Here is a 15,105-nt window from a genome sequence, read left to right as displayed (position 1 = left end):
ATGCCCCGCTTCTGGCAACCACCGATCTCTTCTCTGTGCCTGAGTTGTTTTTGTTTTTAGTTTCCACATATAAATGAGATCATATACTATTTGTCTTTCTCTTTCTGACTTACTTCACTTAGCATAATGCCCTCAAGATCCATCCATGTTGTCACAAATGGCAAGATTTTCTTCTTTTTTATGGCTAATATTCCATTGTGTGTATATGTATGTATCTCACATTTTCTTTATAAATTCATCCATTCGTGGACACTTGAGTTGTTTCCATGTCTCGCCTCTTGTAAATAATACTGCGGTGAACATAGGGGTACAGACATTTTTTCAAATTAGTGTTTTCCTCTTCTTCAGATAAACACCCAGAAATAGAATTGCTGGATCATGTGTCCATATATTCACAAGTGACCAATTCAATTAATACACTTAATCCTAACTCTTCTTTACTCCTTAAGAATTTGGCATTCTTAGTCACTACCATCTTTTTGCAACTTTACTGTCCTAAGGCTTCCATTGCTGCAAACTTTCTTGATTATCTACTAAGTCTGATGTTCCGCATCTAAATTTTCCTCACTGCATCTTTTTCCTCTCCCTGTTTTCTGATATTTCCTAGGATCTTACATGTGACTTTATGCTTCTTATTTTTTGCTTCCTCACTGAGCAACTCAGACCTGTCCGCAGGCAATTACTGTATATCTTACTGGGTGCTGATGGGGGACAGAGCCATCAGGTGGCACATCAAGTAGGGGCTGAGGGTATCAGCCTCGTGTCGGTCAGCAGTGGAGAGCAGCTCTGCCACCAGCGATCCGGATGTAAGGGGGTCTTGGTGAGAAAGGCTGGAGAAGCAGCCAGAGGCCAGCACCCAGCATGGCATACTAAGGAGTCTGCACTCGATCGTTCCGTTTGTCCAATAGAGTTTCTAGGTTCCTAGGACATACTGAGCACGATCATTTCATTTTTTGTGGTTCATTCTGCATCTGCAATGTGGGAATATCTTTTTTTCATTCCACAGAGATGAGCCTACAATTATTGCTCCTGCGATGACAAAGAAAGACTATATAAAAGAAGATGTACTTGTCATGGGGCGGGGGGAAAATAAAGAATATTAATAGCATATTATGTGTGATTTATTGGGACTCTTAAAATATGTGTTCAGCCATTAGCTGTACCCAGCCTGCAGCCTGAGATAAAATCATAAATTCTAGAATACTTGCAAAACCAAATTGGGACTGAAAATCAGCTCCATTAGAGCACAGTATTCATGTGGCATGCTTTGGAAAAGTCGTTTTCATTAAAATGGGGTTCTTGCCTGAGGGAGCACATCTTACAAATACAGGAGTGCGGGACTCAGATGTGCCAAAACCGGGTCCTGGACCACACCGTGGCCAATGCCTCACATTCCTGCCACCTCAGCATCCATCTCCTCACACAAAAAGTTCCTCCGTTTAACCAACCCCGAGAGAATAATGCCTGGAAAGTCACTCCACGCTTTCCATCTTTACCGGGAAATCGCTTCTGCTTGAAATCTCATCCTGACGAGAGAAACATTCCAGGAGCATTCCTCACGCCTCATGAATTCCTGTGCTTGGAGAAGGAAAGGTGGTTCCTTTTAGAAATTGTTCGTTTCGCGGTTGAGCAAATTGCCGGTAAATCAAAACGTGTCCGAATTCTCACGCAGATCATATTCGGCTGAGGAAAGAAGTCCAAGGCTGATGAGAGTCAATGTGATTGTGTGTGATATCTCTTGCTTTCTGTCCACAGCCTGCGGCGCCCCCAGTGGACACGCCTGAGCTGAGTGCCTTTCTACGAAACTCGACCATCCCTCATCTCATTAGGAAGAGAGACGTGCCCGTGCTGGAGCCCCACAGACAGAGCCCCATGAAAATCCTGGTGAGTCATCTCAGAGTGCAGGAGAAAGATGCTGCCACAGAGCTGCCACATGCAGACGGTTTTAGCTTCGAGTACTGTTTAACACTCTCCTTCAATGCTCAGATAATGCCTGACACTTCTTGGCAGTGCATAGTGTGAGACGTGAACGTGACTTTTCCATAGGAACTAGTGAGTATTTGCAGCGTAATGTTTTCACCCTTCTAAACCTGCTGCAGAGGCCACACTGGAGAAGTAATGAGGAAAACATAAAGTGTGATGGTGAATGCATCTCAAAAACGTTAGCCCATCCCCAGAGACTAGGGTGCAAGTTTGAGGTGAGCCTGGAGACACAACGCCCATGTGATGGGTCCTCGTTACACCTGTCCCTGAATCTCAGCATCCTCTGCATGTCTGGCAGAGATGAAAATGGTGGGGCTGGGTTTCCTGGGCCCAAACTGGAGTCTTCGCGTTGTGGATTGTGGCAGATCTAGCCTGAGCTGAGTAAGCACTTTGCAAAACCGTGGACAGCATTCCCGAGTGAGTGTTCTCTCTCCGCCCCTTCGTTTCAGTGTGAATGTTAAAACCAGAGCACACTACACTTAAAAAGGGTTAAAATATTAACCATTGTTGCTGCAACAAATTTAAGAGAGGGTTAGAATAGTTTTTTTTTTTTAACATGTGTCTTGAAAATGCTCTGACATTCAATTTATATTTCATCTTGACAGTATAAAAGGTTTCGAATGTGGAAATGGACAGAAAAGTACAAGCAAGTCTAACTTAATCAGCTAAACTTGAGAGAAGCATTTATTATAATAGAACTACCTGAAATTACATGGCGACTTCGATGGAAGTCGGCAGGTTATGATTTGATGATACTGTCACATTTTTTAAAAATGTAAGGGTAGGGAATCGATACACTACTGAGTTTAGGATAAATTTATAAAATTCTGCATGTTATCATTTTTAAAAAGCTTCCAGAAAGAACAAAAGAAGAGAAAAACAATGATTTAAGTCCTAGGGGTGTTATGTGCAGCATGGAGACTATAGTTAATAACATTGTATTCTGTATTTGAAAGTTGCTAAGCAAGTAAATCTTAAAAGTTTCATCACAAGGAAAAAAAAGTATGTAACTATATGTGGCAGCAGATGTTAACTAGACTTATTGTGGTGATCATTTTGCAGTATATGCAAATATCAAATCATTATACTGTACATCTGAAACTAATATAATGTTATGTCAGTTATACCTTATTAAAAATTTTTGAATAAATTTTTTTAAAAAGAAAATGATTGATATCTATAGAATTCTAATATGCAGAACCAATGGGAAAGCTGACTGGAGACCTAGTGTCCAAACCCATGGAGACTAACAATTTGGAAAATCAAGATTCAACTGTATTTTTCAATTTCCACTTCAGCATATGTCTCATGAGTACAAAAGGCAGTGGACATCAATAAGTAACACTCTTTTGTAAATTATATGATCCTGTGTTATACAAAGATTTTTTTCACTTTTGTTTTTTTCTCATTAAAGATTTTTAATGCCAGATGATTTCTAACCTCTGAAATCAAGAAAACTAATTACTTGCAGATGAGAGCAAGGCGATCCTCGATTTCTATTTCTGATTTTGTTAACTCATGTTTTATTCCCTTTCTCGCTTATTGGTTGAAAACTTGCAAATGATACACCTCCCCATGTCCTTGGGCCAAAATAATTCTGGATAGAAAGTGATTATGCAAAGTTTATTCTAAAATCAAAAGCTAAATAAGACCTCCCACAGTTTTTGTTTAGTTAAAAGCAACTTACTGGATCCCATTTCTGATTAGGAATTTGAAAGTACAAAATGCCAACATCCTGTGTTGGGATCATGATTTCCAGTTTGCATAGGAAAAATCTGTATCTGTCACACTGAAATATAATTTCTCCCTGTCTATAAGACCGTCCTTGCTTTTCTCATCTGTCCTTGCTCGGTTTACAGAAGCCTTATCCTTTCAGCACTGGATACGCTTGACCACTTCCGGAAACCACCAGCTCCCTTGGCTTCCCCCAGCACATTCTCCTCCGGTTCTCTCTCTACCTTTTAACTTGCCCCTTTGAGTTTTTCATGGACTTCTCTCCCACTCATCCTTCAATGGTCCTGGACCTCAGGACTCCATCCCCAGCCCCCTCATCTCCTCTCCCATTGGCTTTGCTCTTTCAGGGAAATTTCTTGCATGATTATAACTGCAGTCTTTCCTAGGTGCTTCCTGCCATCTTGGCACCTCTTTATTGTATTTGAGACTTGAAGGGCTCACTGTATATGTTCTTCTAGATGTCTGATAGACACCCTGGCCCCACATGTCCAAAACTCTGTCTCCACAACCCCCAGAATAAGCTGCTTCTCTAGAATTCCCAGTCTCAGTAATGCCAGGACCCATCCACCTAGTTCTCCAAGCCAAGACAGCTCCCTCCACCCATCCCTCTCCTTCATCCCAGCCTTCGATTAGTCTAACTTACTTCCTGGTCACAAAGCAGGATATTCTGAGAGTTTTATCTGCTAGGCTGTGTTTAAACTAGTTTCTAGGTTTGCCCAACTTATAATGGGTAACTTTTAATGTAAGAAACACATGTTCCTGGAGAGTATTCATCATGATGACATGCGTATTTTCTGAGTGGACCCCAGTGTGGAAATAAATGGAAACATCCCATTCATTTTCCATGTGCTCATGTATAGGATGATACTTCTCCAATTATACTCCCTCACTGATGTGAATCGTGTGGTCCGTGCTTTAGTTTTCATGTCTCAGGCACTAGGAACTAACCTGTACATGTTCGATAAGAATCAGTTTCTTGGAAATAACGTGAAGTAGTTGACTGAGACATTTCATTTTAATGAAATTGACAAACTGCAGAGTAATCCAAGGAACATGTTGCCATGAACACCTTTTTTGAAAACCTCAGAATTCTCTAAAAACCGAGCAATCGATCAGTCGTGAGTCTCTGATAAATTCCAGCTGGGTTAGATTTCTTCGTGATGTTCCCAAATACAGGAGCCTGGGCTGCTTGTGTTCTACTCGAGTTGGGGACGGAGGTGTTTGGGATCTTGTGCTTCCAAATTTCTGCAGTTCATGCCATCCGGGGTTGGGAGGGGGGACCCTTCATGTTTACCTATGCTTCGATTAGTCACCACGTATCTATTCTACTTCCAAAACTGCTATAAAGTGCATCTCCCTCCCTCCGTTCCAGTCCGAGGCCTCATCTTTTCTCACTTGGACTTTTGCAACAAGTGTTTACCATCCTCCTTGCCTCCCACTCCCCTCCTTGCAGTCTTCGCTCACGTACCGCCTGTCCCCCGAAATACAGACGTGACCATATTCCTTGCTAAAAAAGCTTCGCGGCTTCCCAGTGCCTTCTGAAAAAAAATCTGAAGTCCTTAACACAAATAGACAGAGAAGAGAAGGTTATGGAAGAAATACTTGTCAATGGGTTAATAGCTTTGGATCTTTTAGATAATAAAGACTCTAGGACCTTCCTTTCGAAAGCCTTTTCAGGGCTTTGCTTAGTCCGGGGTCCGATGTTGTGCATATCTATAGGCCATGTCGTCCTGAGTTTAGAGAAAATGAAACAGAACAATTCTATTGCTGCCGCAGGAGGATTGTTTTAAGTCCTTAGAAAAGAGCTTAAATTTTGTTGCCGTTCTGTTCCATCTTATCCTCTGCATTTACCGCTGACGTTGATGCATCATCACCACCAAACTGTGTTTTTATTCTTGGCTGCTTTAATGTAGTTGTTCTTCATTTGCGGATTAGGCAATGACTCCTGAGGAAATAAGACATAGATAAGCCGAGTTCAAGGTTGACGCTCCACCACAATTTAAAGTCACTGATTGGCCATCGCTGCTTTGTTTCTTGCAGAATTGTACCAATATCGAGTGCCTGCGGATCTCCTGCGTGGTGGGGCGGCTAGAAGGAGGAGAAAGTGCAGTCTTGAAAGTCAGATCTCGGTTATGGGCCAAGACATTTCTCCAGGTAATACAAACAAACAAAACACCGGAAGCACATACATGCCACTCACGAGGAACCTCTTCTCAAAAGCTCCCTGGGGAGATTTTCCTTGTAACGATTTTTAAATTAAAACAAAATTTCTATTATTTTACTTTGAAATTTTTTTAGATTGACTAAAAAGGAATTTTTTTTATTTAAAAAATATTTTAAATTTAAACATTGTTTTTAAATTTTAAAAATTTTAAAAGAAATTTCTGTGGAGTTGAGCCGAAATTAGCTGATCTGCTTTCCCATCAGGTGAAGACGATTTTTTTTAGCTTTACTGAAATATTATTGACGTATAACGTATGTAAGTTTAAGGTGTATGACGCGATGATTTGATTCACATACATATTGCAAAACGATTACCACGGTAAGAGTAGCCAACACCTCCATCCCCTTGCATATTATGTTTTTGTGCCGGTATAGTGATAAGTTTTAAGATCTCTCTTAACAACCTTCAAGCATACAATGCAGTATTGTTAACTGTAACTACCATGCCACATATTAGATCCTCCTCAGTATGTACTCATCATATAGCTGGAAGTTTGTACCCTTTGACCAACATCAACATCTCCCCATTACCCCCATCCCAGAGCCCCTAGCTGCCACCATTCTTCTCTCTGTCTCTCTGTCTCTCTGTCTCTCTCTGTCTCTCTGTCTCTCTGTCTCTGTCTCTGTCTCTCTCTCTCTCACACACACACACACACACACACACACACACACACTATACTATACTATACTATACTGTACTATATATTGGAGGGTTTTGATAGTTTCGTCATGCAACCCACAGGGGGTAAACATTTTCTGCCTTCCTAACCCAAGACAGAAAGTTTACAGTTCTTAGATGACATTATTTGCAGCATTATGTTTGTTTCTGTCCATATGCTGAACATGCATGTGAAAAGATTTTGTTTAAGTTAATCTTAAATGCTCTCTGTTCTGTGATTGTTGCATGAAACAGCATCCTCCTTTACAGCTTAAAGTTTTACCTGTAATTGCTTAGGTTTTGTCATCTCACAAGGTAAATGCTTCTTGTAAATGTCAAGTATTAAAACATGGGCTACATAAAATAGATATATGCTTTAAAATAGTTCTCGAGAAGGAATTAAGCCGAGGGAAGGTAGGAGTAAGAGAACTCATGACGTTACCAGCACACCAGGTATTTAATCCACTCAAAAGCATCCCTCTCCACTCCATTTGTTACCAGCTCTGTAACTTTTATGAGGACCATGCCATCCTTGTGCAAAAGCACATGACAGAGGCAGCCGGTGGGCTGCAAACCACAGTTTCAATGATGCGGCAATGACAAAAGAATGGGACGTTTTCTGAGGATCAATAGCTAGCTGGGTCTGGTTGAAGGTCCAAGATATTGCCGAAGGATATTAGCTCCAGCTGCTTTTTCAATTCTAAATTTCCTACAATATGGCATCGACTGCTATCACATGAGGAGACTGCTCAATGGGAAAGATTTCTTACCATAAGCATAACATAGTTGTTATGTAAGGAGCATGGCTGAAAGCATCCAACTTTCAGCGTGGAATCGATGATACAATTCTGCTCATAATTGTTTGTCACGAATTCCTTAACCTTGCCATGCCTTTGACCTATAGTCAAGGACGAGTGTATCTTTCTTTGATGCCGACCCAGCTGATTATCGCTAATAGCTCATATTTCTTATTCCTTGGAGCTGCATAGCAACTTAGAAACATGAAAAAAAAAAATTTTCCTACTGTAAAGGGTGGAAGACACCTTGGTTTTGGGGAATAAAATAAAATAAAGATCAAATCGATCTATGTGTTATATTGTTCCTCGGCTCTTTGCCTACCACCTAATTTGTTCAGGCCCCAGACTGTATCAGTTTGCAAAGCAGAAGCAGATAACAGAGCCAAGAGCATGGCACTAGCCTTTATCATGACTGCAGCCCTCATTTAATATCACTACCTTCTTTTACAGCATCCCAAACTTCCTATTGTAACTGATAGGACAAGGTGTCCAATTTAATAACTAAAAGCAGGAAATCTTTTTAAAAGTGCTATCGAATGGGTGTTACGTGGAGTGGGAGGGTCATAGAATAACCAAACCATCTAATGTGGTCATTTGCTGTCCACCCATACGCTCAGTCACCCAGGAGCGATGAAGCCGTCCTGTGTCTGCTGTTCTAGGTGCTCTGGAAGATAAAGCCTAACAATTCATGCTACATGCCTTCTGTTTTCGTGTAGTCTTGTCAGGGAGAAAACCAACAGAGAAAAATAAAAAGTTAAACAACAATGTGAAAATTCCAAACACTATACGACGAATGTCGTCTCATCTCAGAGCTCGGAATCAGAATCTGAGTGTGATCCTGGGTGTTTCTGAAGCTCAGGTGGTTTGTGAACCACAGGAAGTGACAGTAAAACTGGATGATGAATGAAAATGTGAAGAGGAATCAAACTATGGCCAAGAGCAGGGTGGGCAAAGGAAGGAGGTGAAAGAAAGTCAGAGAAACGTGTTTCTCCACATTCTATGGATCGAATCTCATTTCTTATTCATTAAGAAACTTTCATGTTCACAAATGCAGAATCACGTAGTACAAAAACTTTCCATCTAGAGTCATCGCAGAGATGGAGTTCTCCTGTGATTTGTTTCCCAAAGACATGACCTCAAGAGCAAGAAAATTATTTTCTATCAGTTTTTTTATTGAACTTGGAGACTAAAGAAATGGTTCATTGGACGTTTGAGAGCATGGACATGTATTTGAGTACGTAGTTATAACCCTTAGGCATAGAACCTCATTCCCGGAATTTGTCATGTTTCTTCAATGTCTACCAACCAGGATGGTAAGGAAAGTAGATTTAAATCACCAAAGTACACACAAGATTTTGTGAACAAAGATTTTTACATTTTAAAAAACACTTCTCACACAAACAACAAAAAATTTTCCAGCTCTAAGTTAAAATGAAAACAGGAGACTAGAGACCATCAGAAGAATAACAACCAAAAGAATTTTTCCAAATAAATAGAATTGCTTATCCTGGAATGTCGGAGAAGAAAAAAAGAAGAAGCCAAAGATATAGTGCCTTTAAGGATATAAAAGTTTTGCATACTCTGGCCTGTCCTTATCATGTAGAGGAAATGGGGTTTATTGAAGAGAGAGAGAAAGGAAAAAAATTCACCCTTGGGGGGGGGTTGGGGGGGTGGGAACTTGGTACAAAAAACTTAAACAAAATTGTTACGATTCAAACTATAGGACTGGTCTCAAGAAACCCAACATTGGGTTTCAGATGGTGAAGTGCTGGTAAATGTTTAATGAACTGCTCTCTGGGAGGAATCAAAGCTCTGATATCTAGCATGTTTGCTGATTCCCATGGTGTAAATGTTATGCCCCGCCCCACCCCCACCCCCATGGCCAATGTCAAGCTGCCAACATGGTGTTGCAGCATGTGGAGTTAGAAAGAAATGCACTGTAGTTCATCCTAAGTAGTGCTTCCACTTACAGGTACGATAGATATAAATAATGTCAAGAGAATAGATTATAGTCAAATGCAACAAAATAATTAGTAGGTATTGAGTTTTGAGTGATTACCTTTTAAAAAATAATCTACTGAAGTTTACATATATATAATTTAAATTTTAATAATGGCTCCGTTTAACAGCTGCTACTCAAAATTTCTGAAACTTTAACAATTTCTCAGGAGCCATTATGAGCCGGCTACAGCTCACCAGTGGATAGATGTAATTTTTATCTCAAGTTAAACAGAGGATAACCACAGAAGCTTCAGTTCTCAAAATGGCTTTTCTTGACTTAAATATTTCCCTTTGACTTTAATCAATAGTTAATATGAGAGCCAATTAAATAAAAAGAACTTTTGCCGAAAGTTCTATGAAAAACACTGTATAGCTCTAGGGGTGTGGTTCTTAAAGGGAGATTTTGCTACCTAAAAGGACACTAGTAATAATTAGAGACATCTTTGGCTGTCGTGACTAGGGTAGATGTCATGGCGGGGGAGATGTCATACTGGCATCTAGTGGATAGAGGCCAGGGATCTTGCTCAACTTCTTACGTTGCACAAGACAGTCCCTCATCCAACCCCAAATCATGATAGTGCCAAGACTGAGAACTCTGCTCTGGGTCATCCATATAAGTAAGATATGTGATAAATTCCTTTATAAATTAGTACCAGTCTCACTCCTAAAATATTTCCCTCTATAAGATAACAAGGATTTTGTAGCCTTTTGGTTTTGGAGAATACCAGACCTAGAATACTAGGTCTCCCTTTTGCTTTTCCCTAGCAGCAACTATATTAATCCTTGTGCTTATTCCTTTTGGGGATTCTGATTTGCTGGTTTTCATTTTAAGTTTATTACAGCAAGTCTTTTGTTAATAAGACAAATTCTCCTTAGAAATAGGAAGAGGATGAATGGTTGGTTGGATGGATGTTTGGATGGATGATGGATAGATGATGACTGGATGATGGATAAATGTCTGGAAAGATGATGGATGGACAGTGGATGAATGAGTGAATGGATGGATGGATGATGGATAGATGGATGGATGATTGGTGGATGGAAAATGGATAATGGATGGATAAATGGATGGATGGGGAAAATAAAAGAGAAAAAGGAAGGAAGGAGGAAATTTTGCTTTGGAAATGAAAAATACTGAAAACAATTGGGTGGCTTCCATTATAACTTTTAAAAGCTTTATATAGAATATATTCATATAAGTATTTTTAATTTCAGAGAAAAAATGATCCCTATTCTCTGGCATCCCTGGTGTCCTTTGAAGTTAAGAAGATGCCTTATAAAGATCAGCCAGAAAAACTCCCAGAAGGAAGCATAGCAGTGAGTATCTTAAAAATATACAGGCACCAATAATTTCACTAAAATAATTATTTTTCAAATCACTGTTCAGCTTGTGTTAGGTTTAAGTTCTTATTACACTGACTTGATTTCCTCTTCCAATCATCGTTTTCTTATTTCAGTGTGGAAATTTCTTAGTGTCATTTGATCGAATTTTTAAACTTTCAGTATAAATTTCTACCCCTCCAAAAAGAATCACAAGGCAGGACCAATGTAATTTTTAAACTAGCCATTTTGTTTCAGAGAAGTCCAGATAGCAATGATCATTATAATGAAATCATACTGATTGTTTAATTTTAATGTGAGTAAGTAGAGAAAAAAATAATTTCTTCCTTAGGGACAGTTGCCAGGGACCAGTTGCACAACTTTGGACAGTAATCTTTCCTTTCTATGTAAAGAGCAATAATTGTTTTTTTTTTTTAACCTGGGGGTGGGGGGAAGTATACTCTGAGCTTCGTTTGAATGAAATGTTTTTGTTTTTTTTTTAAATCGAGGCTATCAAACATGACTGATACCAAAATATCTGTCACAGCACAACTGCCGATATTCTCAGCAACCTGACAAGGCCATGCAGAGAAAAGGGGGGAGTGGGTGGGAGGGGCTGAGCAGACAGTCACCAAAACTCTGCCTTTACAGTGAAAATGATCACAACCGAGACCCTAGGAAGCAATATTAAGATTTAAACCTTCATCTGTTGGTCGTTCCATAGGTATTCACGACCCCCACTTGAGCTCTGGTCCCCAGGTCTTTGTGACTCAAAGTGTAGCTTGCAGACCAGCCACATCAACGTCACCTAGGAAACTGTTAGAAATTCAGAAACAGGCCTCGCTCCAGACCTGTTTTTTTTTTTTTCAAAAGCATCAGGGCATCGCGTTCTCAGAAAGTTTGAGAAGCACTACTTTGGATGGTATATAAATTGCCCAGGTCTTCAAATGTAATTGCGATATTTAATCTTTCTAGCCTAATCTACTTTTAGTTCCTTAAATTAAATTAATCCATTGGTTAGTGATTCTCAACCTTAAATATGCAAAAGAATCACCACTCATGAAACTTTAAAGACATATACAGGCTAAATCTTCACTCTGACCTCAGGATTAAGTAGGTCTGAGGTGGGGGCTTTGACACTGGGCTTTGAAAGATCTACATATGATAATTCTGCAATGAAACTTGGACTGAGAACCTCTAGCACAGGCAGGCTGCATAGAGGAAGATCCAGTTTCAAAATAGATTCTCCTCAGCTTTATCCGGCTTCACCCTGTTCTAATTAGGAAAGCTTCAGGAAATCACTCTACTTTGCTGAGGCTGTTGCCATATTCGCCTGAAAGAATTACTGAAATGATTAATAAAATTATGTGTAGAAAGCCCTAGCATTGTACCTGGAACAAAGTAAGTCTCAAGTCTCGATAATGGTGACCCTGCCCATATCGGGAATGTCAACAGATTCGCACAGTCAAACTTTATATCAGTAAACTTCGGTGGCATTTTAAAACAAACACTACCACATCTTCCTTCATTTAGCCCATCTCTCTCTCTCACGAGATGTCTGCTGTAGTTTGGATTTATGTTCAACCTAGAAAAGAGAGGCTTTCGGTTTTTAATATTGAGTATTCGTCCAGAGAGGTTCAAAGGCTTGTAGCTCTAAGGGAGATAAATCTGGGCCCTTTTGTTGTCTGTGAGCATGTGTTCACTAAGAGAAACACATGTTACCATCGATTCTATCAACAGTATTGCATCTTTCTGTGCGGGCCACAGGTGACAGACAGCCTGCTGTTCTCAACCCATCTCAGAAGATCCACAAACTAATCAGACACATGATCCCCCACCCCCACCACCCATTGTTTTAAACTGTCTTGTTATGGGATGTAGATGATTTACCACGCCATTTACACCATTTACGGAAAGGTTCAGCCTTCCTTTCATTATAATGTTGATGAGATGCCTTAGGAAATTAACTCTTATTGACATCGTTAGCCTACAGTAAAACTGGTTTTGTTATATAGGTCCGTTGGCTTCAAGTTGCAGAACCTAGATGTTAAGTGAGGACTTATTTATAATTGGAAAAAAACATTCCGGAACAAAGGTGCTGCTTCCAGGTCTCCCAGTACCTGCCTGCAGGAGACTCTTGCCAGTGCAGAGTTAGCTTTGGATTACAGGAAAACGGTCTTTCTGTGGCTTAGTTTGAGAGAAAGGTGCTTGGAGCTGGCAGATGTTTTTTATACCAAGTTCTCAAAAGTCTTGTCATTCTTATCTTGAAAAGAGCCCAGTGGGAGATAATAATTGCTTTAAGGTTGTAGACAGACTTCGTTGGAATTGGTGGTTGGGAAAATATCAGAGCTCCAACCCATGACTCTGCCACTGGGAAAATAAATCTCTCAGTTCCTTCTTTGGTAATCCTAGGCCCTCGTGTGGGGTGATTCATTTGTTTACACTCTCTTTCAACATGCTCATGATTCAAGCATTTCTTGAGGCCTCTATGCACTTTACCTGTTGATGAAAGAGAGATCCCCATCTGCTTCTTGTATAGTGTCTATGTTGGTAAAAAATGAACTCCTCACGTGACGTGACCCTTGTCATGTTCAGAGGTGAAGGAAAGTTTGCGCGAAGCTGAGGGACATGATTGAACACTGATTCACTACAGTTCAACTGGAAAAAATTACTGTTATATTTTTGTTATTACTTTTTTTTGCTTACCAATTAACTTTGACATTTTTGTGCTGTGACGAAAGCTGAATTCCAAAATTTACATCTAGAAGAGAGTATTATTGTCTAGTATAATTCCAAAGGTGGCTATTATAAAATGGCGTGAAAATCCTTATTTAAAAATTCACCCACAAACTGAATCCATTCGATTTTCAAAATTGTTAGCAAAACTCCATCAAGTTAAAATGGAATTCTTATATTAAATAATTGTTTAGAGTTTGAATTTATATCTCATAAGGGCTATTTAAATGTTGTTAAAATGTACATTCAGCTGGTCCACCTTATGTTACCATTTTGTTCTAAATGGCACTGTAGGTAGGGCGTCTTGATACATTTATTTAAAACATTCTTGTGACCTCACTGAAGTATGTTTACACAAGATTTTGTGATACATGAATACAGATGTCAAGATTAATTATAGTTGCAAATTCAAGGGAGCTTTTTCGTTCTACCTTGGTATTTTGTCAAAATATACAAAAGCATATCATAAATGTCAATAAGAAAATGTAGGCATATTAAAGATTTATTTATGGTTTTTCAACCATAATAAAGAACAAGATTTATGACATGATAAAACTAAGAATTAATGTTCTCTTCTTAACATCTCTTTAAGATGATGGTAAACCACTTACAATTTATGGATCCCACTTCCTAAAATTGCTGATAATTATAATAAGTGAACTGTTAAAAATTTATACTCTTTCCTTAAATAGTTACAGGTTCCTGATACATAAAAATGAATTTAAACAGTTTGTTGATTAGTTGCCATGCAATAGAATTTTTCTCCCTAAATTTTAAGGACCTTAGTCACTCAATATTACCCTTCTTTTTTAAAGCAGTTGAAATCTGTAATTACAAGCCCGTGTTCTTAAGGTAAACCCTTAGTACTAAATATACCCCATCTTCTGCCTCGGGACCCACTTCTTGGGGAAAGAATCTTATAAAGAGGGACACGGGCAATTCGGTTAATCACATAATTGTGTGAGATTATACAGAATGTTCTAGAGCTATGCAGTCCAGTATGGTAGCTACTAGCTACACATTGCTAGTGAGTACCTGACATGTGACTAGTGTGACTGAAGACCTGAACTAGTAATTTTATTTCATTTTAACTCATTTAAATATAAACTTAAAACTCTAGCCGTATAAAATATTTTTTTCCATTAAACACAGTGTCATTTTTTTGGTAAGACTATATTTCACTTTAACCTTGAAATTTTAGCAATTGTTATGTGCTACAAATGTAACAATATACACTGGATTTTGAAGACGTAGTTAAAAAAAAGAATGTAAAATATTATGAATAGTTTTATATTAATTACATGTTGAACTAATAGTAGTTTTGACATTTAGGGTTAAATAAAATATATTATTAAAATTTATGCTCCATCTTTCTTTTAGAATGTGGCAAGTAGAACATTTTAAATTACATGTGTAGCTTGCATTATATTTCTATTGGACAGTACTGATCTAGAGCAGGATTATAGAATGTTCCAGCTGGCAGCTGATGAGAATACCTACAGGGCTTCAGAGAACATGGGATATTTAATAAATCTTATTTGAAATGAATAAAAAATTCTTACTTTAAATCAGTGATTAGTCATCAGAAACTCTAAAAATTAAGACCTCTTTTTCTCATTCTTTATTATCCAATGCGTAATGTAAGCTTTGGGT

The 15,105-nt window shown here is 38.9% G+C and overlaps 1 protein-coding gene across 3 annotated transcripts in view; it reads left to right on the top strand.

The window, feature by feature from the left end:
* Window positions 1-15,105, top strand: part of ITGA8 (integrin subunit alpha 8) — a 149,814-nt gene that overhangs the window by 124,939 nt on the left and 9,770 nt on the right. For 2 of the 3 annotated variants that reach the window (XM_023522873.1, XM_011379443.2), the window contains 3 exons: window positions 1,756-1,884; window positions 5,758-5,871; window positions 10,612-10,713. In XM_023522873.1, coding sequence (XP_023378641.1) covers window positions 1,756-1,884; window positions 5,758-5,871; window positions 10,612-10,713 — 345 coding nt within the window. The remainder of the gene's footprint in view (window positions 1-1,755; window positions 1,885-5,757; window positions 5,872-10,611; window positions 10,714-15,105) is intronic. The other variant, XM_023522874.1, reaches the window with a different exon arrangement.

The sequence above is a fragment of the Pteropus vampyrus genome, unplaced genomic scaffold (assembly GCF_000151845.1).
Source record: "Pteropus vampyrus isolate Shadow unplaced genomic scaffold, Pvam_2.0 Scaffold359, whole genome shotgun sequence".
NCBI classification, from domain to species: Eukaryota; Metazoa; Chordata; class Mammalia; order Chiroptera; family Pteropodidae; genus Pteropus; species Pteropus vampyrus.
Note: the sequence above shows the minus strand (reverse complement) of the source record. Positions and strands in the feature narration are given on the sequence as shown.